At 45.8% G+C, this 26259-nt stretch overlaps 1 protein-coding gene across 1 annotated transcript; it reads left to right on the forward strand.

The window, feature by feature from the left end:
* The first annotated feature begins 478 nt into the window (after positions 1 to 478).
* Positions 479 to 26175, forward strand: LOC119397140 (uncharacterized). The gene is made up of 6 exons (XM_037664578.2): positions 479 to 655; positions 1615 to 1816; positions 10413 to 10516; positions 13964 to 14064; positions 20542 to 20660; positions 25862 to 26175. Exons 1-6 carry the CDS (start codon positions 479 to 481, stop codon positions 26173 to 26175), a joined length of 1017 nt encoding a protein of 338 aa, XP_037520506.2.
* The last annotated feature ends 84 nt before the right edge of the window (positions 26176 to 26259 follow it).

Consider the following 26259-nt stretch of genomic DNA (forward strand, 5'->3'; position numbering starts at 1 on the left):
CGTGTATTTTATTCTGGATGACTCCACCTTCCGCGCTCGCTTTTGAAACGTATTTCATTGATACGATGTGGCTATTGACATTTGCTTAAGTTATACTTTCGTGCATAACAATAGAGAGACACAGTGGTTTCGAACCTGTTTGTAGCGAGCGAGCGAAAAGAATTGGGGCAGGCTGCTGCAGTTTTGTCGCCTTTTGGAAACACTGTCCTTCTGCCCCGAGGTGCGTACACCAGAAGTCGTAAGGGTGAAAGAAAGATACTTGAGACGACGGCTCAATCATCGAGTGCACATGCACTGCTCGGATCAGCGTTGACCGGTCAACCGCGACGATCATGTAGTCTGCAAAAGCTGGAGATAATGAAACGCCAGCGCGATTCACTTTGCGTCCACATTTATTCGAGTGGCCGCAAAATCCGAAGACTACATTATCAGACAACCCACGATAGTGCGGTCACTATCGGCGCCGCTTCAATTCTAAATGCAGTTCCAAGGAGACCTCAAGGAGGACATCTCACAGCCTCACATTGCAATCATGAAGGCACGCATAGAGGATGCGGTTGTATATTCGCCGTATCCCAAAGTCGATATTCCAATATGTTCAGTCTACAGCGCGATCAGCAAATTTTTATCCATGCGACCAGAAAAGCTAGCCGTCGTAAGTATTTTGGCATTACACTTAATCTCGACCAGTTTTTTGCATTCATCAGAGAATACGTTTTCACGCAACTCAAATTTATGCTTGGTCCATACTGCGCGTTCATAACAGCGCTATGCGAGGTCATGCGTTTCCCTTGCGAAAGCAAAGAACACCCTCGCTTTACTTAAGCTCTGTAACAGTGAGACGCGCAGTTGTTTTTCGGCTATTGTTAACACAATATTACTGATTTACCAAACATTCGCCGTCATATATGGAAACTACCTCAAATGTGCCAGGTGATTTTACGCAAAAACATAATCGTATTCAAACTGCATGCTCGACGTGAGCCGGAGTGTACATTATAAAGCGCAGGGGAGCACCTATAATGAAACCGGCATGCACGGTGGCTTTTCTGTACATAGCCAACGCACTTACCTCATGGAGCAGGTCTTCTACGGTCGACCGTTGTTCTCGCCGTCATCGTTGTGCTTAGAGTGTCACTTGCTTTGACAGTGGCCCCAAGTACAATACCTATAAATTTCCACCCCAGCTAACGCTTGTATTTCGTCATTCAACCCGCTGCTTACATATGTTAAGCAACTACATAATATTTTTAAATGTTTGACATCGCCACTGGCCACAAGGCTTATGCAAGTTCAGAAACCGGACTATAAGAAGGCAGTTACAGATAGGGCTTACGAAGTAGCTCATGCAACCAGTCATGCTAGGCACAACGCCGTTCCTTGAGTGATCAAGATTAAACGACACTGAAGTCTTTTTAGCAGCTTAAGTATGCCAGCAAAACATATAGGTGGTGTTGCAGGCCACATCTAACATGAAAGACACGGTAATAGTGGAGTGGCCCTGGGATATTTAATTTAGAGTTCCTGTAGCAATACTGATCATAAAACTGTTATAATCGGTACGACAAACGACTGTTTGCGGTCACCTTGGCATTTGATGTGTTTCCCATGCAGGTGGACGAGCAGATAAGCCTGACCAGAGGGGAGTTCCTGGTGCGTATGAAGCGCTACGCGGCAGGCTTCCAGGCACATGGCCTTGGACCTGAACATCGTGTCGCAGTGCATCTTGGTAACAGTGCCGAGAACCTTACAGCGCTGTTCGCACTCACATTCACTGGTGCTTCGGTCATCCTTTGTAACCCAGTCCTGAATCAAGGTAAATTGCACCTTATGTGTCCTCACCGGTCATATTCATATTTTACGTCAATGCCGATTACAGGGGCACAACTGCTTCAAAATGAATTTGAACGCTAATCAAAATTGTCGTGAATTCTATAACGATGTGTTCTGCATACTGCCTGAAGGGTAGACGATTATTACTTAACGAGGGTTTTAAGTTGGGCTTGTTGGTGATTCATGTTGAGGTGGACTGTTGCGCACAAAAATAGGTACACAGGAAGGCGCACAGATAAACAGACGAAGCGCAAACTAACAGCAGTTCATTGGCGGGAAATGAGACCCTATTTATACCTACAATCGACACACATTGCATTGCGTACTACAAAGCAAAGCAAAGGCAAACTCTAACATGCACATGTCGCCAGTGAGATATGCAATTTCTTTGGCTGATAAAAAGAGATGGATGGCATGCTGATTCAATCGTCTGTGAGAATATCTTGTGGGCTTCAATGATTAGGCATGTCGTTTCATTTCTGTTCTTTGCAATTACAGTGCAACTTTGAAATTCAGGTTTGTACACATGTTTCGCAGTGAAGGGCCAGTTAACCCCTGTCTTGTTTCTCAGTTATACGCGTGCTCGCGAAGGCGGTCGTTGATACAGCGACCTGTTTGACCGTTATACAAGCGGTTACATGTCAGCGGAATACGATACAAGACTCCGTTAACGCAGCTTACATATCTGGATTGATGATTCTATTTAGGATTTCTTTTCTTTACAGTTTGGGTCGGTCATTTTGCACACAGAAGCAAGTTTGGCTGGCGAGGAAAACAAAACCATAACATCAGCTTTTGCGCTATCTTTTTATTGTGCGACAATTTATGAATGTAAGCAATCACAACAACTTTTCTTTCGGCCCTCTCCTGAGGTGCAGGGGGCATGTTTGAAGCAGAAGCTTTCACATTCCTAAGCAATTTCTCGGCTACGGAAACAACCAGTTTACCAGGGTAACCTGCCTGTGACAAACGTGCTGTTTGGTGGCAGAAGCTTTCGTTCGTTTAATGTGGGGAGGATTTTTCCAGGGCATTTTTAGGCAAAGACTGACAGTTCCCCTTTTCACTAACTTCGGGTGTGCTGAGTTCAAGGGTAGAATAGCTTAATTTGTTTAGCTTAATTGCTCCGGTTCATTGCCCCAGCACACGTTGCTTTCTCAGAAACTGAGCCTAACATCAAAAAAAACGAATGTTCCCTTCGCTGGGAAGTTCATAAGTGACATGGAAAGGATCTAAGCATTTTGCATCAAGGCAAGAAATTGTTAAGATTCTTGAGCAAAACTTCCCGCGTCACACTGCATAAGAGCATGTAGTTATCAACGAATCTAAAAACTTTTACCACATTCGAGATAAGCACAAATCGCTAAGAATAGGGGCTATGCATGAACGTATGCAGATGCCGGCCTTTTGCAGAAAGCATTTGTCATTCCTTTTTACCATGGTCAATTTCAAATAGAATTGATGTAATTCTAAAAAATGCTATTAGAGATGCCGTATTCAGCTTGCAAAGCTATTTCCCCGAGTTCTTCAGTAGCTCGTTGAACGCAGCTTAGTCAACTACTGTGAGGTAAGCTATAATACAGGTAGGTGACCGCTACAGAAAAACCTTTAGGGTCTTGCCTGTGAATGAACTAATGAAGTTTAGAATCTCCTCTGAGTTCCTAATGAGAAACGGGCCGTTGACTGCACTCTAAGACAAAATCGAGTATTTGGGGAGTATTTCTGCCACACAACAATAATCGTCATCTGGCTTGCTCGCGTTTCCTTTCTTGAAAACCCAGCTCTCGTCACTTTCCTGTCAGAATGCTATGTCACGCTGATAACGCGCGCGCCGTTCGTGACCGGGAAGTGCCGCGACCGCGGTGATAACGCGAGGAAAGCACGCGAGGTGGATGACGATTGTTGGTGTGGCAGAAACACTCCCAATGTACTCGATTTTGTCTTAGAGTGTGGCAAGAGTTTAAGTTTTTTTTTTTTTTTTTTTTGCAAATGGAGGCCAACTGCCTTTGCCAAATGTCACGCTCCGATACGATGACTCTAAATGGGGATCTGCTTTGTGAGTATTGACTGTAAAGAAAACTTCAAGATAATCTTTAGAGCTTTTATCTATAGTTTTCTCTAACTGCGCCATTGCAGCCGGCGCGGCCGCGACTCGAAGCGTAGTGGCGCATGGGCACCGTGACCCACTGGTCGTCTGCTAAGCGCGTGAGCGCGCTTAGCAGCGGCATGGCCATGGCCATAGGCGTATCTACCGGGGGGCCAAGGGGGGCGCTAGTGCCTCCACTGAGAAATGTTAGGGAGGCGGAGCCCCCCCCCCCCTTTCGGCAGTGGTCACTGTCGACTGCAGACTGGGAAACTAACAAGTCAGGCCAATTTTTCCTTCAACACAGCAATCACGTAATCACGTAATGAAATTTGTCCTACGCTTCTGCTGGGAAGATTGCCCTGCGTGTCTCACGACTAAGTACTGTTGGCTCTCTGCGGTGCGGGCTGCCTCGGCGACGCTTTCGCGCCCTGCGCTCCAGCATTGCAGAGGAGGCTCTCGCTCAGCTGGGGCACTATAACATTACAGCAATCTGTCATGATTTATTTGGTTCTGCCTGGCCTGAAATTTATGTAATCGGCGACACAAATACGGGCGGGAACCAGTAAACGTTTTATAGCCCGATCAGACGCTCTCCCTTTTCACGAAATTTAGTTTCTTTCCTTGAAAACCAATAGCAGCACTGCGAGCTGCTGCCAGTTGATGAGTGTGCAGAAGTGCCGAGTATTCTAGTTGTGCCTAGCCAGGGGAGCTAAAACAAATTCCCACTTTAGTCTGCTTCACCATGCTTATCACATGGTAGCCTGCAGCGGTCGCCGCGGCTTGTAACAAGGTAGTGGACTCGAGCACATTGAGAAGCCCAGCTTTCAAGTTTGCCCCTTAACTAGACCTACCTCACCAGGGAAATGATCAGCGTCCACGGTTTTCTGGACTAAGAAGGCTGCCCAGCTGCAAAGAATTGTGTCTGCTCCTAATAATATTTATCTCTCTCTACCTATCTGTCACCAACGACGTGTTCACAGACAGTTGTATACGCGCAAAAACAGCTCACCATAGTTATACTAAACTGAAAGTATCTGTTATAGACATATGAAACCATCTCGCCGCTGCTATAAATAGCCACTGCCAATGTGATTGGCGGCAACCTTTTTGATTTATGTTCAGAAAGAGACACTGGCTGGCTGTTCTGAAACAAAATTGTGCTTTTTCAGCACAGTAATGCGCTTATTATGCACACTCATTTTTAACGGCGCGAGTTTTCGCAGGCTTGTGACGTCGCGTAACAAGGAGGCGATTTTATGGCACACCGAAACTTTTTGACGACTATCGAAGAACCAATGACCAATGAAAATAGTTTATCATTATTAATCCTTTTACGCAGTCATGCGTAAGTGGTAATTACGCGGTCGATCATTTACGCATCATTTGTTGCGTTGTTGTGTTGCGAGCAGGTGCAGTGGGCATGACCCTGAAAATTTCGAGCAATTATTAACAGTTAACGACTTATGTGGAAGGAAACAGTGCGGGGTAGTTTAAAGGGAACTAATCAGCAGGACGATTTTTCTCGCATTAGTAAACGACTCTTTCACGATACCAAAAACACCGCGCTTGCCGCGAGAAGACGCTTAGTAAGCGAGAAATTGCGCAAAAAGAAAATGTGGGTGGCGACGCCACCTTGAAGTTTCCGCACCATTCGCCGTGATGTCACATTTTCGACGGCGCCTACAAGGGCCTACGTAGTTCCTAAACGGTTAACATGAGGTGCACTGTCCCCTGAAGAGGCCATAGCGATGACGTACTAAGTTTGAGGAAATTTTTTTGAGCCAATGGCGCCAAAATACGATAAATACACTTTGAAATCCGTGATGTCAGTGTGGAGATCTTGGCACGAAATTTAAAAACGAAACTCTGAACCTCATTTTCTCATTTATTGATATACCTACGATAGTGAAATTAACGACATTATAGTTCTCAAAGTACAAGTTATCAATCTAAACCGATTCATTGTTTCTCTTTAGTGTCCCTTTAACGTTACAATCACCCACATTTTTCAAAGAAAATTTAAGCTTACACAGTTTACGTAGGCTATTTACTTGGAGGAGCCGGAGGGGAGGAGTAAAGGGCCACTTCCAACCCCCGCCCAGGCTGAGGAAAAGCAGGAGGGCAACAATGACACCTAGTATACAAATTCGTAGTCGTTTATAATCTTATAACTATACACTACCAGCTCAATGTGGTTTCCATAAATATTAGTTGACTGAACTTGGTCTTCTTTAAAATGACTTGGTATTAGAGGGCTCTAACAGTAAAGAAATTGGCACTCGACTTATCCTGAAGACTTCTGCGAAGTACCTTGTTTTGCCAGCCACATGTTTGTTTAATAAGTGAGAAATTAAGGTACTAGAGTCATAACAGGTACTTCATACCCTTCGTATTTACAACGCCAAAGTGAGACTGTGAAGTTTCCAGACGGAATGCTCAGATGAAGAACAGGTTAAATGCGGCTGAACTTTTAAACTTCACGGTAGTATTTCCAAAATGTTATTAAACACTGCTGTGCTGTCGCGGTATAAGGCAGCCCAGCCTGCACAGTCTGTTTGTGCAGATTCTTTCTTGATTGAAAACAAACAGTTTTGAAATGGAAATCCTCAAATCATTTCTATGAATATAAAAATCACGCAAATTCAGGGAAAATGTAGTTCTCTCTCTCGATTATATATATATAATATATATTATATTAATATAATATATATATAATATATATATATATATATATATATATGTATATATATATATATAATATATATATATATAGGGTTTTTCAAGAAATGTGTCCAACCTTCTCAAAAAATCAGGAAAATGCGATATTTGCTCGGCGCTTTTAGAATTGCTTTTTCTGTAGCGGCAGGAATCTTATGGTAGTTAAGGGCATCATTTAGGACAGTAATTAAGAAGTTACATTAATTAACTTTTAATTAGTGGAGTTAGGTGATTGTGTCAAATGGGAGAATTGAAGTTCTTCATGCGACGAGCCCATCCGAGCTTTGAGATTTCGAAAAAGCGTCCTCTAGTAAGTTGTGGCGTAATGAAATTCAACCAAATGCAACGGCTTTCAAGAGCGAAGCCATCGAATTCGGTTGAATTTCATTACTCCATAATTATTACTAGAGGCCGCTTTTTCGAAATCTCAATGTTGGGATCGGTTTCTGGCACGAAGAACTTCAATTCCCCAATTTGACACAGTCACCTAACTCCACTAATTAAAAAGTTCATTAATTTAACTTTCTTAATTACTGTCTCAAGTCATGTGTCTAACCATCTTAGGAGCCTAGCGCTACAGAAAAAAGTCAGTCATTTTGACGTCTCAGAAGAATATGGCACTTGCGTTCTTCCATGTTTCTGTTTAGGTTTCGCCATTGAATTTGGTTGAATTTCATTACTTTGTAATTATTACTAGAAGCCACTTTTTCGAAATCTCAAAATTGGGTAGGGTTTCTGGCATGAAGAACTTCGATCTCCTATTTGACACAACCACCTACCTCCACTAATTAAAAAGTTAATCAATTTAACTTTTTAATTACAGTCCCCAATAATTTCTTTACCCTCTTAAAATCCCTGCCACTACAGAAAAACAAATTCTGAAGGTAGCAGTCGAATATCGCATTTTCCTGATTTTTTAGAAGGTTGGACACATTTCTTGAAACACCCTGTATATGAAAGGTGGCATCAAGAAAACTTCATTTATTCCGTCGAGGTTTCGGTCAGAGCCTGACCTAATAATATATATATACATATATATATATATATATAATATATATATTATATATATATATATAATATATATATATATATATATATATATATATATATATATATATAGTGGACAGCGTGAGCGACGCCAGCCCCCCACTCGCGAACGAGTTGGTACGCCACTGGCCATGGCGCCGCTCTTGCTTGGCTTGGCTATAGTACACAAAGAGCGGCGCGCGGTACGCCTGCGCCGCTTTGTCGATGCGCGGCCGCGCCGGATGCACTGGCGCTCCGGAGTGTGGCCATGCTGAGCGTGTTCACCTAAGAGGGGACGCCACTGTACATATCGCAATGCTATATAAAGAATGACAAGCAGGGAATCAGTCTTTGATGACAACACTAGCAGATCTTAATATGATGGACAACACGTTCCCTGTTCTGCTGCGACCACGAATGGCGAGGCCAGAAGCGAAAGCGAACCATCTTCCTTTGACACACTTATCCGTCACACAAAAGTCGGAGATGTGTCACATTTGGCGTATCGTTGCGACAGCGTTCCGTGCTTACGTTAGAATTTACGTCTTTTTCCATTATAGGTATTTTATACTGCAAGAAGTTTCTTGGAATAATTCGACAAATTGCGGTTCCTTTCGGCATCAGTCGGTTACCATGCCGTAAAAACTGAGAAAATTCCTGCCAATATATGTTATTTTTTTTCACACAGTGCTATACACGCCCTGGAACGTAAATTCATTTCACTAGATTTTTCAAGAGTCTGGTAATGATAGCTTTAGGAGGAAATTAATCCTGCTCTGCTTGTTGTGATTGTGCTTGCGGAACACTGTTTGACAAGAAGATGTTTGTCGCAACGTACTCCTTGCCTTTCTCCCCCTTAGGGATTAATTGTACGCTACTACCTAGTGAAGCCAACAGATTAGGATGTGTGTTAACACAAATACGAGATCCTCCATCGCTCTCCTTCTTCCGTTATAGTTGTGCGTCGTGTACTGAGGGGCGGAAATATTTTGCAGCGCACGTAATGTTTTTTCCATTGTTCTTATTATTTTCTTTTTTTTTAAGGCGGAAGCCTTAAGAGTCGCGTGCGTGGTCCTTGCTCGCAAACACGACAGGCAAATGAAGTGATCACGGCGTAGGCGGTGCGCCCGGCTATCCTCCGCTATCCTCCACGCATTTCTTGTCGCTGGCGCAGAGATGGAGCGCCCGCTACGCCTGCCGCACGGCAGGCGTAGCGGGCGCTCTACAACTTTGATTGGCAAAATGGCGGCGTGTGGCGCGCATTCGTGGTTTACTCTAGTTTACTCGGCATCCATGGGTGATGGCATGATTACACGCCTGCTCGAATGATTTATAAATCACGTTCGTGCGGGACAGCAAATGTATGGACTACCACGACACTCCTTGGGGGGCTTTCGGACGCCGCCTTCGTATGATCAGGCAAGATCCGCTTCCGTTTGCATCGAAACCTATGCAATAGAAATGCGAGAGTTGTTTTCTGGCTTTCAGGGCGATTGTAGGCCATGCCGTCAAGATAGTCGTTTCTGAAGAACAGTAAATTGTCGCGCAGTACGAGAAAAAAAAAACAAGAACGCCTAGCAAAAAGCACGGGCACAGAAGCAGAAGAACGTAACAGTATCGTTGCAAGGTGAAGACAATGAATGCGATAGCAACAAATTGAACTCCTTTACAATGAAAGGCTAGCAGCTCACTCATTGAGGGAACGTGGCTGCTGCAGCCAGTCAAGTGACTTTCTGCTGTCTATGGGTTCAACTTGAACGGCAGATTTTCAATAAGGACACAGCGCGTATAAAGGCAGGAGACGTTTGCTGACCCCCTATAAATATACGCCGCACTAGAACTCGAGCGACAACGCCCGGTCGGTCAATTATTCATTTGCTGCCGTATCCACGCACCCCGCCTGTAGCTTGCATCTTCATGCGCCTTTCGCGCCACCAAAGACGGTTGGCGCGTTTCTCCCAGCTTGAGTAGCGATCGTCGGCAGCGCTCGCACACTCACCCGCCCAGGAAACATGCGAAGCGCGGAGTGGTGTTATCTGTATAGACTTTATATGGAACATCACGGCAATGCCAACGGTGCCAGCGACCCTAAATGTGTCCACACCCGTGTATTTCCAAACCCGTGACAATATAATTGCTATCGCAATGAAAGTCCTCGCGCCAATCGAGAAACCTGAAACCGCGAGAATACTTCACGCAGAGCGTGAGCACGCGCCACGAAGTAGCTGCTTGCCGCTGCCCTAAAGCTGCGCAACTAGCTAGACAGAAGGCGGTGGCTTGGCAAAGCTCGTGCAACACTAACTGTGAACTAATAGTGTACTGTGTGCGTGCGCGCACAGGCATGCACAATTGTAGAGTGTCTTTTCTCTTTGTCAATGCATTGGCTAGGGCGCATTAGATTTACCCGCACGGTGCAAGGGGCTTAGCCACACATCATCATCATCATCGATGACGCGCGGGACGGTTCATTGTTGAACTGACTGCCGTCTTGGCGTTTCCAACTTCGCCGTCCACGTCCTGGTGCGCCGGAAACGCTTGACTATTTGGGCCTTAAAAACGTTCTACTGGCTTTTCCTAGGCGGGACATTACATTCTCTTTAAATACATGTGGCGCGAAACCTGTCACACTGCGCCTTGTTATGAAATGATCTAGCGACACAAGTGTCAACTGATTATTACTCGTTATACAGAGATCTCGCAGTGACAGTGTGGTTCACGAAAATAATATATGCTTTCTTCTGGTGATTTGCAGACGAACTTCTCTTCCAAATGAGTGACGGTGGCGCATCACATGCCTTCACGAGTTCACAACTAGCGCCAAAAGTGTTGGCGGTCAGCTCAAAACTACAGCTCAAGGTACAACACTATTCGGCAACTCTGGGGCGTCATGCTCTATTTCCGAGATGAATTTATCTTGGGCATGCTGACAAATAGCAAGGAAGGAAAATATAAAATAGGAAACGCTGCGAACGCACACTAGCGCATGGTTCTCCTACAAATATCATGAAGGTTTGTGAATCAGCGATTGCAAGAAGATATAGCGTATGAAACACAGGTAACCGAGGTTAACGCTACCCGTGTTTTTGAGTCTTGGTGTCGTTGCATGCGAATCGTCGCGCGCAACGGAACGAAGCGTAAAAAGCATATTGCACACATGTATGGTGATTGGTCACTACTTCACTCAAGTGTAGACGTGCTGGACGAACGTGTGCACGTATCAGACAATATGAAGGGAAGAGAGCTCATGTCGGCGAAATATTTTATTGCTACGTAAGAAATCGTACTGTTGCCAATGTATACCACTCAGCACATTTTAGAAACCATGGCTCGAAGTTACAAAGCTCTCTTACGCTATAAATTTTCACAAGAGAAGCTTTCAGCCAGTCGTGATGACAGACTATAATAATGAAGGCGTCCGACCAAAGGCAAAGCGAAGTTAGCTAAGAAACTCTTTGTGAATTCGGCACCAGTTATCACTGATAAAGTCGGCCTATTGTCCCCTCTTAGTGCAACCTACAAAGCGGAGTGGTAGGTAAAAGTTGGAACTGCGAAACACTCGCCCAGTTGAGCTAAGATGTATAAAGCGCGAATAAATATAGCCTTTGCGGCAATCCTGTGTCTCATACCCTTTTGCTCACTGGCGTACATTTGCAACAGGGTGCTTAGTGTGGCAACAAAACTAACACATCGGAAATATTTTGTTGGAGCTAGTAGGTGAGCCAAGGGCTGAAAAAAAGAACGACGAATAACCAAATGACACGGGACGGCTATGTAGTCCTATTTACGTTATTATTTCGTCCACTTTTGTTCGTGATTGGTTCGCGACGGACGCTGGGCATAGCGGAAAGCGCCTGTAGAGGCTGCTTCGGCGGCGCATGGTTGCTCAGTCTCTCCGTGTATGGCGCGCGGCTAGGCGTGCGCTTCCGCGCAAGTAACCGGCTGCATCCAATCATCAGTAGATATAGCTAGACAGCAGAACTGTCTCCTGAAACACCGTAGCAAAGGGATGCCAGAGTAGCACGTTATCGAGAGGCTTACCAAGCGCGGAAACACGCCACGATCAAAGCTGCTGCCTGTGTTCAGAGACTTTTCAAAATGAAGACAGACAAACTTTCGCTCGTGGTAGCTACGTTTACAAAGTGAAACCTCGGCCTTTTTTTTTTGTTTTCTAAACACACATTCTATGTACTCCCTTCAGACTTTCTTATGTCATACCAGAGCACAACGTTGGACGAGTTTGCGTAGTTTAACGAAATATCTGTGGCGCGAACTGAGAACACGAAAAAACAAAACAAAAAAAAAGCGAGAGAACACATATAGGTGATCTACAGAAAATAAACTAGCTGAAGTCTGGTACCCTATCCTGTCTTCTCTCGTGTTCTCTCGTCCCGAGTTTGCTCCATAAATCTTTCGTTATTCTTATGTCATCCTCTACTGTGAAATGCTTTACTTCATATTGTTCGAGCACTAATCATTGACCACGCTCCAGTGTTTCTTTGTTCAGTTGGCAGTCATTGACCTTGTGCAAGTTGTTCTTTTTTTGCGCTGTGCCTCCTCTTAGAACCGCAGCGTTTCCCTCGCTGTCCTTATCTCTGAATACGTTATGCGGATACCTCAGTAATACAAATTTTTCATCTGACTACAAAGCTCATTCAGTACACTACCTGTATATGAGATTCAAAGCCTGGGATTCATTGCTGTCAGCGGTGTTGCACTACGACTATGTACAACTGAGGCCTTTATTAAGATCGTAAACGACTGTTTAGTCGCGCCTAATCAAATTCCCACCTCTGGTACCAGCAATTTATCATCTGCCACAGAACAGGCTCATGTGCTCTTTGCACTTGATTGCTGAGCGTTTCCTCTTCCTACGTCATACTACATTCTCTGGCTGAGGTTTATACTTTCCACGGTGAGGTCCGAGGGAGTCCACGTTGCCCCATCTCACTCGAACGAAAGTTAAAAAAATCACAGCATATCCACGTGGTGATGATGATGAGTGGGGCGAAGCGAACTCGCGCTGCAGCACGGCGATGGCATTGGCGCGAGCGTAGTCCTTCTTGATGGAGATATTGTGACTAGATGTTTGAGAACTACAATCTGTCAACAAACGCAAACTATGGCCGAAACTGTTATAAATGGAAGTCCGCTGGAAGCGCGCGTCGGCGCCTTCGGGCAGGCCCGCCTGATGCGTTTTGCAGCCACGTCACGTGCTCGCACAGCCTCGGGCTCTGCCTGCCGGGTACGCGCGTTTCTCGCCGCTTCACGGTCCTTCACATTTTGAAGATCCGATTCGCGCCGCAGCCGTGCAGCTTCGGCCTCGCGGGCTCGAACGGCGGGGTCTTCGCGCCGCAGCCGTGCAGCTTGTCAAGCAGCTTCGGCCTCGCGGGCTCGAACGGCGGGGTCTTCGCGCCGCAGCCATGCAGCTTGTCGAGCAGGCTTCGGCTTCGCGGGATCGAACGGCGGAATCTGCTTCGCGGCGTCGACGTGCAGCTTCGGCCTCGCGGGCTCTCACCTCAGGATTCTGTCTGCGAGCGCGCGCCGGCGCCGCCTTCCGTGCCCTCCGTTCCGCAGCCTTGTCTTCCTCTGGCGACTTCGAGCTAAAGAGAAAGCGTGCCAAGAGGGAGCCTCATGGCGCGTTACTTCTGAAATGTTGTCTTCGGGTGTCGTTGAAAACACGAGACGTAGTAAAGAAGAACGCCACACAGGCAAACACGCAACGAGAGTGTCACTCGCCAACGTCGTCTTCTTCTTCTACTGCATACCAGAACGCGCGCTTCTCACGAGCTAGAGGTGGCTACTACAACGCTACAAACGGAGGATGGACAGACCCACGACATAAGGAGCTTCGCCCCTAAAATATGCCAACGCACTCTATGTCGACGTGCCCAAATGCATATTGCTGACTATTTCGTAGAGTCAATACAATAACGACTGTATTGAAAAAGATGGATTTCTCTTTCGAGTCGGGTTATGCAAGTGCACAGGGGACCGTGTTGCTTTTTTGTGGTTACCGCAACGATCTGCACTGTTCAATGGCGGACTCAGAAGAATGCGTTCGTTTGCTTAAAATTCTTGAAATGCGGCGCACACAGATGTCTGTAAGGTGCTTTCAAATCACACGTCCAACATAAATTCCAGAAGGCACTTTTCAGCGAAGCCATAAAGCATTATATACCGCATATTGTTTTTTTATTTTCAGGGCATTTTCGTTACGGCGAAGCAGATGGCTTCATTAACGTAAGCAAGTTTCCGGAACAAAGCGAAACGAATTTTCGTGAAGTTTCGGTGGAAGACCCAAAGAAAAACCACGGTAGCGCTCTTCTACTCGTCTGGTACGACTGGCCACGCAAAAGGCATGAGATTTCTCACTACAGCTTCGTAGCCAATCTCCATATGACCGGGTAAGCAAGATTCAATCACTTTCTAGGCACGCAGAAATGCTCGTAATTTATACTCGCCATCTAGAAATATTCATCAACAGGGTTGACAGCTTGGCTAGCTTGTAGATGATATCCATAGCGAAGATAGCGCTAGAAATATTGTGTATCTTATATTGTGCGGTGTTCCATGCGCTGGTGTATTAAAGAGGTTCTGAAGAATATTTCAGGCTTGGTGAAAATATATCCTACGGATAGAAACATTGCTCTGAACCGCTGAGCCAAATTCTGTTTTCGTGCGCCCTCCGTAGTAGGGATGGTAAAATCGATGAACGATTAATCGATTAATCGATTAAAGGTCCACAAATAATCGAATAATCATAATCTATTTGTGCCTTTCGATTAATCGAATTAATCGATTAAAACTATTCGATTAATCGATTACGGCATCCCCCACTCCTCCGCCCCCAACCTCGCCCCTTTTCCGGAGCGCATGACTGCGAGGCGCGCTATCCTGAGACGCAGACCCTGAACGCTATCCTTAGACGCAGGAAGTTGCAAAGCCGAATACTACACTTTCTGGTTCTATTTGGATGCCGTCGATCACGCACTTCAACGCAATTGCGTTGCACTGGAGTACGATCCGATGAACTAATTGCCTTCTCAGTTCAAGACATACTATGTTAAGCCTGTACTCGATCGCCGCACCAATCCGAATTCACTTGAGACTTGGCACAGCATGCGAACTGGCCTCGATCATGTGTTTGACGTTGCAATGGAGTATTTGCCAATTCCTGCAACGTCAGTAGCATCCGAGCGCCTTTTTTCGCATGCTGGATGTGTGGCGACCCAAAGGAGGTGTCGGTTGTCACCCGATCATCTCGGGCAACTGACATTCTCTCGCTCAGTAGAAAAAAGCATGTGGTTCGGTGCAGCAACCCCACGAAAGAAAACAAAAAAGGGGATTGTGGAGAAAGTAAGCAGCACGTGGATTAGCCAACTTTCAAAAGAGAAGTTCATTGATTCTGTAAATTTCATACGTGCCAGCGCATCGTCTTGTAGCTTATTTAGTTCATGTTTGTTTTTTGCCGCGCTGTTTCATCGTGTTGCCGCATAAACGCATATCTGCTTACATTTGATAAACGAGTAGTTTTCGTCACCTGTAGTGTCAATCGAAACTTTCTTTGTATTTTATTCAATCCTCAGATTTTACTCGATTCTTGTGTAAGTGCGGCATTGTAATATGCACTGCTTATTTCCTCACTGGTTCTTGGTGCCGCTCTGTTTTACCCTTTAGCAAATAAATATTGTTTACCAATGAAAGAGAGAGGAAAATATATTACAAGGCAGAGATGGTGGCCTGAGCTAGTACGCCCCTGCCTGCTACTTTGCACCTGGGAAAACGCAACGGGGGAAAAGAGTGATGAAGTACGATGATGGGGAGATGATTAGGTAATCCGTATATACATAATAAGATACGTTTGCTAGCGTAAAGAGGGAAGGACGCTAGTAGCAATCTTTTATTATGCTCTATACCAACTAGCCCATCTGACCGTCTAATAGGGTATATACCATTTTCATAATTATTGAGCTAACTTTCCTACGTTGCAGTTAGCCCAATTAATGGCAGCTAGTCACTTCTTCAAAGTGTTCAAGCGCGGTTTGCTTGCGCTGGGACGCGGAAAGTGTGACTCGGCTCTCTTGACACGAACAGGCATAATAGGCAAACGCCAGCACGCGCAACTACGACTTCGTCTCCACTTGAAGCACGAAAGTTGCTGCCATTAGTTGAGAGAAAATGTAGCCAGGAATACGCACTCGCAAATTGTGAATGGTCTTATAGACCATTTATGTAATCCGCAACTTACGTGTCGGTTTACCGAACGTCTAGCATCCAGTGCATTACTATTGAATAAGTCACCTTGAAGCACTTAGTAATACTGCATGGTCGCGTATTTAGGGAGAAATACAGCTTTCAGCTAGAGGCCCCGGTCTTCTGCTGTTGCAAGAAAGGACAGTCGCGCAATTTATGTTGTAATGTCTGGTACACTAGATAGCGCTCACATTCAGGATGTACGCACGATTGAAAAGGTGTGAGTGGCGCCGTGTTACGGCAAAGATCAGTGAAACCTGCGGAGCATAGGTCGGCAAAAAAATGTGGAGCTCACTCAGACTCACTCATGAAATATCTTGCCCTTACAGCTCACTCGGACTCAGACTCACCAAAATTTTCCGCAACCGACCTCACTCGGACTAAGACTCACTGAAATGTTTCTTAGCCGGACTCACTCGGAGTCAAACTCACCAACATGTTGCTCAGCAGACTCACTCAGGCTCACACTCACGGCTCTATCTGAGTCTGAGTGAGTCGACTCATGAGTCCGTTAGCGTATAATTGGCTTCTTCTATCATGGTGTCACTGCTGTTTAACACCAATATCTCGCAAAATTGGCGCTCGACTTGGCGCCTTTCAATCTGGTACCTTCACATATGAGTTGAGTGGTGGCAATCCAGTATGGACATTCTATTCAAAGAGGTGACTCACACGAGATATTTTTTATCAAGAAATTCCTGTGAAGAATTTGCGGGTGGAGGTCAACCTGCCCCCCCCCCCTTTTCTACGTAACTCACGCTTCTGATTATAAATATAGAGCTGGTGTGTGAACGTTAGTGCTTTGAAGTGTGAGTCAGCGGGAGTATAACCGTGAGCCGGCATAAGGGTGCTAGTGACGCTGAAGTTGTGTACATAGAACAATAGGTCGGCAAAAAAGTGTGGAGCTCACTCAGACTCACTCAAGAAATATATTTTGCGCTTAGGGATCACTCGGACTCACACTCACCAAAGTTTTCCGCTACCGCACTAACTCGGTCTCAGATTCACTATGATTTTTCTCAACCGGACTCATGCGGACTGAAGCTCACCAAAATATTACTCATGTGGACTCACTCAGACTCAGACTCATGGCTCCATCTGAGTCTGAGTGAGTCGACTCATGAGTGAGTTTGCCGACCTATGCTGCGGAGTATACTGGCGCAGCTGCTGTTTTTCTAGCCGGCAGGCAGAAACTCATGTCACTCTATTTTCCGCAATATTAATTAGAACTAACAGACAATAATTCCAAGGGAAGTATAGAGGATGTTATTTGTAAAAATTGGGATACCAATGTGAAGAAAGTAAAGTGGACGAAAAGGTAACTTGCCGCCGGCAGGGACCGAACTTGCAACCTTCGAAAAAACGCGTCCGATGCTCTACCACTGAGCTACGGCGACGGTCATCCCCCGTCCACTTCATAGGGTACACATGTGGCATTTAAACCTAGGAGTGTTAGTCGGCGCCGATCACAGCCATGGCGGCTAAAATCCCTAGATTTTGCCTTTTTAATTAAGTACCGACAACGGCCTCCTTTCCCGGCCCTCTCTCACGCGCATCTGTCGTCGACGCCATTTTCTTCCTAACTTGGAAGATTTGCAAGCCATGTTCGTCTAAGTACATTAGCCACGCATCTTTCAGCGGACAATATGCTAACGCGCGCCTTTCTCCTCCCTCACCCCCGTCATCAGTGAACGGGGGAAGCGTTTTACCGGCTGCTCGAAAAGCGTTAGGAAAACATGGCTACTAAAACGAGCGTTAGCCAATAAGATTCGTCGGCGGCGCTTCAGTGGTTGTCGGTACTTAAGAAAGAACAGGAAAATCTAGGGACTTTAATGTGGGCAGTGTGGAACACTCTTCTTCTGCCTTTTGGCGTCACGTAACAAGTGACCTTTTACGAGCTGGCAGCTGACCTATAATCCCTCGCATACTACCTGAAGGCACAATTCTGCAAGAACGAGACCCTCGCTATGAAGAAGGAAAGAAGGTGACTTTTAGGGGCTCGTTTTTTCTTGTCATACACCCTTACCATCCCCTATACTTTCCTTCGCATTATTGCCTGTTAATTGTAATTAATATTGTGTCTAACAAAGAAAAACGAGCCCCTAAAAATAATCTTCTTTCCTTCATTCATAGCGAGGGTCTCGTTCTCGCAGACTTGGTGGCTTCAGGTAGTATGCGAGGGATTATTGGTCAGCTGCCAGCTCGTAAAAAAAGGTCACTTGCTACGTGACGCCAAAAGGCAGAAAAGAGTGTTCCATAGTCGCCCCATGGCTGTGATCGGCGCTAACACTCCTAGATTTAAAAATGCACCGATACCCTATGAAGTGGACGGGGGGATGACCGCTGCCGTAGCTCTGTGGTGAGCATCGGACGCTTTATTCGAAGGTCGCAGGTTCGGTGCCTTCCTGCGACAAGTTATCTTTGCGTCAACTTTACTTTCTTCAGATTTATCCCAATTATACAATACACCCCCTATACTGTTTCTTGGCAATATTGTTGGTTAGTTCTAATTATTATTGTGGTCTACAAGAAAAAGGCGTCCCTAAATGTCATCTTCTTTCCTTCCATTTCCCTCAGTTGCCTGTACGGATGGTCTGTTTGAGGCCAGTATATTTCTGGTGTAATCTCTGCTAGGTGACCTCAAGAAAAAGATCACGTCAGTCCGTAATTATCGTATTATGTAGGGCTTCCACATATCTAACCGACAAACGAGAAAAGATGCCTTGCTTACTAGAGCGAGCGTCTTATTTAATTTCTCCTCGTCTCTTTTACCGTTCTCGGGATTTCCTCACCTCCGCCCACTGCATGTTTCAAGTGCGACTTTCCAGCCAGTGTGGTCCCCGAACGCGCCTCCGGTTTCGTGAGCTCGAGTAGGCAGGCTTCGAGAAAATACGACCTGCTGCCGAATAGTCCAGGCTGATGGCCGCAGATTCTTGAGTACGCGACATCAACCAACGACGACGGGCCATTGTGTCCAGTGCGCGAAAGTGTGAATTTTCGCACACTGGACACAAGGGGCCGCGTCGTCGACACTTTCGAAAGTGGGAATTTTGGATCGTCACGCGTCTAATAAAAAGATTTGAGCCTATTAACACGACGATGCTCTCAAACACAGAGATATCGGTTTTAAAGCACCCATTAAAAATGTCGATTAATGGATTAATCGAATAAAGATTCACCGAAAACAATTAATCGATTAAATGCTAAATAGACTAACGATTAAAGATTAATCGATTAAAATTTTAATCGACCATTCCTATGGCGGGCCCTTGGGCACGTGGTTCACTTTGGCCGAGTGGCTGAATCGAGTGACGTTTCCAACAAACCGAAAGACAGACAGAAGACAGCCCTAATTATCCGTTTAAGTATCCCAAGAAGACTATCGTCTTTTAAAAAGTAGAGTCCCCCTGGTCTCCATCTCTCAACACTGAGCTGTTTAGCCGAGCGTTGGTCCACGACGCGAAACAGAAAGTTCATCATCATGACCCAGCACGAGCTCTCTTCATTCTCTTTGCTTCGCTCCCAAGGCACGTATGCGGATTTTCTCCGGCGTGCCTGTAACAACTCAGATGGTGAGAAAACGAGTACAGACAGAGAAAATAAATAGAGAAAGGAAGAGATTGAATAAAGGTAGAATGAAAGAAAAAGAGAAATTCCTGGCGAGAAAAATTTCTTCACGAGGCTGGGTTCGACCGTCTGTATCCTCAATCTGAAGGCGAGCGTCCTCACCACTCGGCCATCCAGCATAGCCTTGCTAGCACTGTCACGCGTTTTAAGTGCTTTATTTCGATATTGTCGGCTCACACCCAAAGACCGTTAGCAAGGCTCGGCGCAGACCACGCCGCTTTACTTGAGAAGCTTCGCGATTGTTCAAAATCATTCTGTTAAGATTACGCGCAGGACCACGAATAGTCAAGTTTTTACAGAGCTTACGCGAGCACCAGAGATAATGCTCGAGTGTTCCATGCCGCATGCATAAATGCCGACGCAGCTCACCGCAAATCAGATTACCGCGGCCGACGCTCTGTTCGCCGCTATCAGTACACAGCGTGCATTGCCTCTTGCAGTCTGACTTCGTTTGCCGGCTACAAGTTCGGCCAAATGAAGAGTTTCGTATTTCCGAGTTCTGCTTGAGTCTTCTCCACCGCCGCGACCATGTGACAGTATAATGTAGAAAGGTGGTGGGAAAGGGAAGTGAGCGTGAGGAGATGGAAAGGTGGAGGAGGAGAGCAAACATAACATATGAAATAATGAAAAGAGAGAAATCAAATAGAGTGAGAGATTGAGAAAGAAAATGATAGAAAGAGATGCAAGCAAGCGATAATATAGTGGGGGACAGAGAGAGCAAGAAAGAGAAGAAATTAGAGAGACAGAATAAAAGAAATCAAATAAACACAGGAAAAAGAGATAGGAAAAAGCAGAGACAACAGGGAAAAAGAAAGAAAGAGAGTAGAAAGAAAAAAACAAAGAACAAAGAAGGCCACTCCCTCCGTACTTCCTTCATGCTTGGCACGACTTGCGCGAAGCTTCAATAATTTTTCTTACGCTCTTCCCATTTTCATCTCCTCTTCTTTGGAAACGGCTCCTTTCCACTTGCTGCTTACATTCCTGATGAACTAACATTGCAGGTCTGTCCTAACTTACGAAGAAAAAGAGAATGACGTGCTTCTGGCTTGGTATCCCTTGACGTATGCCTCGGGCTTTCTGTTCACTATCGTGGCGCGTGCGTCGGCTCCACCTGCGTCTCGTAAGCCCGGGCATCTCTTCGACGAGCTCGTCTACTAGTTAACAAGTACAAGGTCAGTTCGTTTCTTCTACTATGCGTAAGCATAAGTATTAGGGAGGAGCTTGTGCATAGGCGTAAAAGCGCAGTGTTTTTAACTACAGCTTCAAGATGTAGTCTGTTACAGTTTTTGCATGCAAATAATACATCTTTCAGAAAAGTGCATTCGTTCTCCACTAGACTTGCACTACCTTCGGCTCGTGCTTCTCACAGAATTAGTCACCGCTCTTCATCCGTCAAAACACTTTGCAGGAAACACTATATTCAGAGGTTTATTCTATTCATTTTCTCTTTTTTGTCCAGCTTCCTCAGCGATCTGCTGCATACAGTGATTGAAACTGCGTTTTCATGAATCCGTACTAACTTGAAGCCGAAAAAAATAAGAACATTACATACATCTCCCCGTAAGGGAACCCTGATGGGCATGCGAACAGCTAGGGGCCACGTGGGGTTCCCTTAAATGCGTTCCGTTTGGTACACTTCGGAATGGGTGGTTCGTGGGCCGAGCAGCAGCTGCGGATAAGCCAGACTGCTGATTACAGCTCATACCGCTGCGCTCCCATTGAGTGTCATTCAAGGAAAGCGCGCGTTGCCGCGCGCTACCTGGGTTTATGGCGCTCGGACCAGCGTCTTGTAGCGGATTCTTCAAGAAATTCCCTGAGAAGCGCCTCTAGCGGGAGGAGCGGTAACTAGAGTGGACGGCAGGTAGTGCCAAGCATAGCTACTTCGCATCGAAAGGGGACACAAGAAGGAAAACCATACTGGGACGAGTGCCACTTCAAACTAAGGTTTATTCCGGAAAACCATGCGTATTTATCGATCAACGCAGATCATCAACAACTACCACCATACACGCGCACTCCAAGCCTCATAAGTTGACAAATGCGAATCAGTTATATGAGGCGGTGAAAAAGTTGAAACATATGAAGAAGGATCAGAAAGCGTAGAATCATGAACACGTGCTCTGTCGCCGGCACTTTATCATGAGAGCACTGACAGTGTCACATCCCCAAAATTAATTTATCAGGAATTGCTAGTTCAGTACAGTCAAGAGCTGACGAACGCTGACTTGCATGCCTGGAACTATTGTTATGTAGAATGCATCTACGACCTACAAACGGCTTATAGTTTGATGGCGGTACAGGAATGGTGTACCTTGCAAAACAGGCTTGCATCCGCATTGTGGGCAGTGCATGGCCAGATGCAAATATGACAGTCCTTTTAGGTAGCTATGACGCTATCTGTGCCTTGTGTTTAGGCAACTTCCTGGTTTCCCGGTGCATTTTAGTGCGCAAAAAATGGGCCAGTGTTGTAGGCAACACCACAAGGAACACATGCCGGGCTGTTGAGAAAAAAAAATGTACGTGTTTCCGGTGAGTCCTGTTTCGGTGATCCAATTTTCGGTGATTTCTTCGGCAGAGTCCTGGAGCTCTAGGCGCGTATTTTGACTCTCTTTGACTCTCTGACAAGGACTTTTAGCTAAAGAATTACGTGATCACTCTTGAAAGAGTTAACTGACTCTTGCAAACAACTTGCTAAGTGAGCCGAATGGCACACTCTGTGGTGTCAAGGGCGTCTATCAGATATTCATTTAATGCGAGTCAACGCACTAATTATGTATGTCGTGTGACTGCTGGAAATAGTGAAGTATTCAATTGAATTAGATCCAATGACGCTAGCTGTTGTGACAAATGAATGCAAAAAAAAGAGTTCCATTTTAGCACTATTTTAAAAGCGCATCGAAATAACTCACACAACTTCTGCTCCAAGGTAAAATAAGAAGTGCACAAATTGGTCTGTGAATTCCAATGAAGCCGTTCAGGTAGGCTCATTTACGTGCTTCCGTGGTTATTGCAGGCTAAATGTATAGCTAGGGTGCGGAACGCAACCTGGTGTAACCCACAGACAAATGAAGCCAAGGAAGTCTTTGAAGGAACTAGACTGTTCGTAGTCTAACTGTAGTGTAGTATTATTATATAAAAGCAAAGAAATCAAAGTGGGCGAAAAGACGAATTGCCGCCGCCAGTGAACAACGCGTCCATTGCCTCTACCAACTGAGCTACGGCGGCGTTCGTCCACCCGCCCACTTTTTGGGCATTTCTGTGCGCGTTAATGTGGTAGTGTTAGCCAGCGCCGTAGGTGGCCATGACGGCGAATGTGGAAAACTTTTTTTTGCGAGTTGGCGCCACGTATCACGTGATCTTTTCACGAGCTGGCGTGTTTTGTTTTCTTTTGTTTTCGTTCTACGCGACGCGAGCTGTCACAGAAGAGTGTTCCACATTCGCCGTCATGGCTACGAATGGCGCTGGCTAACAGTCCCCGGTATACATGCGCAGAAATATCCAAGAAAGTGGCCGTGAGAACGACCGATACCGTAGCTCAAGTGGAGAGCATTGGGCGCGAAAGGTGTGGGCTCGGTCCCCTATGTGGCTTCTCTTTTCGTCCACTTTGTTTGTATTATAAATAATACACAACACCTAAGCACTAAATATAATGTCCATTATGCCTCTCTTGGCATACGGGACACTATTTTCTTGGCATACAATATTTATAAGAAAATAAACTCGTGATTCAATCACACTTAGAGATATGATTTTGAATAAGATGTCCTTAACAGGCGTTTGTTCCATGACTCAGTTTGTCCTCTTCTTGTCCCTGAAGGTTACACCTGCCATTTTTCTTTCGATGGTTCGCTGCGTCTTGCTAAATTTAAGGTGAACCTTTTCGGTTTTAAGAAATTGTATTTTCACAATCAAGGAGACGTTGGGGACGGGCAGTGCATAACTGCTGGTCATTACGAGTAACAGATTGGATTCCAAGCGAAAGCAAGCGCACGTGGACGAGGCGGAGGTTAGGTGGGCAAATGAGATTAAGTTCTGCGAAGATGGGGCTATGTTTTAATGCGATAGTGGTAAAGAGCTCGTTTCGCAGAAATTCCGGTGTCGGCGTCATTGGTTGTGAGCAAAAAAACCACCATCTTGTCCGTGAAAAAAATTGAGTAAGGCGCAAAAAATAAATAATAAAAACCTTCGGGTCCCAGTGAGAATCGAACCGAGGCATTCTGCGTGGCAAGCAGCCGTTCTACCGCACAGCCACATTATTTCTTGAAACTGCTGCGGAAAAAAACAATATATAAATGTAATCTGGTAGAAGGAGTCTCCTTAACGCATGTACTATTGCGTGGCAGAAGCCTATAATCGCTCCAGGCGTCAAAACATCTGAATTGCGCAACGACTGGGTGTTCCAAAGGCCCACCCATTACAAAGCGCTCAGATATTTATTCATAAGCAGCAGCAAAATGATCAACAAAATCAACAGCTGCGTAGGTTCGCGTGTTGCCTTATGGACGCGTAGTGGACCCTTCGCTGATATCCCAAAAGGAGTAACTATGGCGTAGTGGGCACCTAATAATTGTACTTGTAGCAGGCATTTTATGATAATTTGAAACAGCCAATATTACGCACACAGTCGTTCCTTTCCTTATGACATGGTTGAGGCATGCACCGAGAACGGAAGCCAGGCTAGCAATTCAGAATGCGATGCGCACGGTGTCCGACTGCGCTATCTCGTTCTACTTGAAGGCGAAGCTCAAGCGTCCTCCACATTTTTTATTATTACTTTAGAGTAATGCTAGTGATAATCGCTTTGTGGTCACTGTGGTAGACCGTGATTGGTTCCGCGACCACTTTCAGCATGACGAATTTGTTCCTTTCGCCGAGCATTGTATTCACGCTGTTCTTCTGGTGTTTATTTCCGTGGTGTAGCCACGGCAGTCTTAGAATGAACTGAATGAGTTGTTACGCGGGTCTGCCTTTTATATATGAAAGCGCGAAACACACGCGGGGGAAGGAAGGGCCGTTTGACGTCATTCAAAGCCCTCGCGTCAAGTTCAAAACAGATGCCACCTAATCTTTACCAGGAACGCGTGGGAAGATGTTCCTATTGTTCACAGGCGTCTTATTATCCATAATTTGGTTTCCATGCTTGTTTTTGTGGTTTTCTTCATTGAAACGAATACTGAGCTCTATGCTGTATGCCAGATTGCAAAGAAAGATGTGCTGTTTGCCTTGAATTATTAAAGGGCCGTTAAATCCTAAAAATGTAATTCTGGCGTTGCATTTGTGCAGGAGTCTACAGCGATCGCGTTCGTAGCCTCGTCTATCCACCTCGTCGAATGCCCTTCTTCAGCGTCCGAGGTGAAACGCAAGGAGCATGCGCAGCAGGAGCCGGCGAACGCGTTCGCTGTAGACTCGTGCACAAGTGCACGCGAGCGTGTGTTGGTGCTTTTTGGGTTCTTTAACCTGGCGTTGTGTTTACGCCACGAAAATTTCCGACCAAAGAGAGGTATACAGCTTCGCTCTAAAAAAATGCCAAATCTTGTGAAATACGCAGATGGACCGCCTATTCTTTGCATGTGATGTTTCGTGCTGATCTCTCTTGTTGTTTTGTGTTTTCTTTTTCGCTGGACCAAAACAAAAACCAATATTCCACCTTTTCGTTACTGTACAGCGTAAACGTAGAGTCAGTCACTGCGAGGCTTTTTCTCGCATACACGCTCAGGAGTACGTTGCGCCTATTTAATGTTTGAGAAAGAAACACACTAGCTTCACACACCACATGCAAAGAATAAACGGTCCACTTTGATATCTCGGACGACTTCTGACCCCGCTACTTTAGGATACATTCCGCTTGTTCCCCTGGATCTTATAGGGTCTTAGGTTCCGGCACTTATGGTTTCGACACGGAGTGAGTACCAGGCCCGTAGCGAGGAGGGGGGGAGAGATGGCTAGCCCCCCCCCCCCCTGACATTTTAATGGAGGGGTTGTTTTACCGAGAACATTGAATATAGTTGGTTTTCTTGAATAGTCAAGGCCATCAGCAAGTGCCCCCTCCTCCTCGAAAAAATTCCTGGCTGCGGGCCTGGTGAGTACATTTTCATGGCTTATGCACACATTCCCTACCACAAAGGAATGCACATGTCTTGCCCAGCGACTGCCTAATAAACCCTCTATGCGATACATGAATGCGTTGAAGTTGCAGGAATCGCGCCCATCACTAAGACCAACATGAATAACAGAGTGGCTCGAAGTTGATAAATATATGCAGTGTCTGTGGAACGAGCATATAACCCACGTACAACTGACATATTGCTTCCGTCGACGTAGGTGACGACACTGGCGAGTGTGCCGACCCGCCTTCACTACTACTTGTCAGATATGGAGCGGACGGGCACGGTCCTCCATCCGTTCGTAAGCTGAACGTGGGCGGCACGGTGCTGACGTGCTCTCTTGCCGACCGTCTGCGAGCCGCCTTCCCAGGTCTGCGTTGCCTGCGCAACCTGTACGGAATGTCTGAATCTTGCAGCGTGCTTTGCTCACCGCCCACGGACGAGATCAGCGCCGCCAACATCGGCTTCCCAGCCCCAATGGTGGAGCTCAAGGTGCGAAACCTAATATGGAACGCTCGCTGGTTTCAATAAGAAGTTGACGGCTTCAGTTATGGGAGTTCAAACTAAATTATTTCAACAGGCAGTTCAAATGGCTACTTGGAATGAATGCAATGA

The sequence above is a fragment of the Rhipicephalus sanguineus genome, chromosome 6 (assembly GCF_013339695.2).
Source record: "Rhipicephalus sanguineus isolate Rsan-2018 chromosome 6, BIME_Rsan_1.4, whole genome shotgun sequence".
In the NCBI taxonomy this organism is placed as follows: Eukaryota; Metazoa; Arthropoda; class Arachnida; order Ixodida; family Ixodidae; genus Rhipicephalus; species Rhipicephalus sanguineus.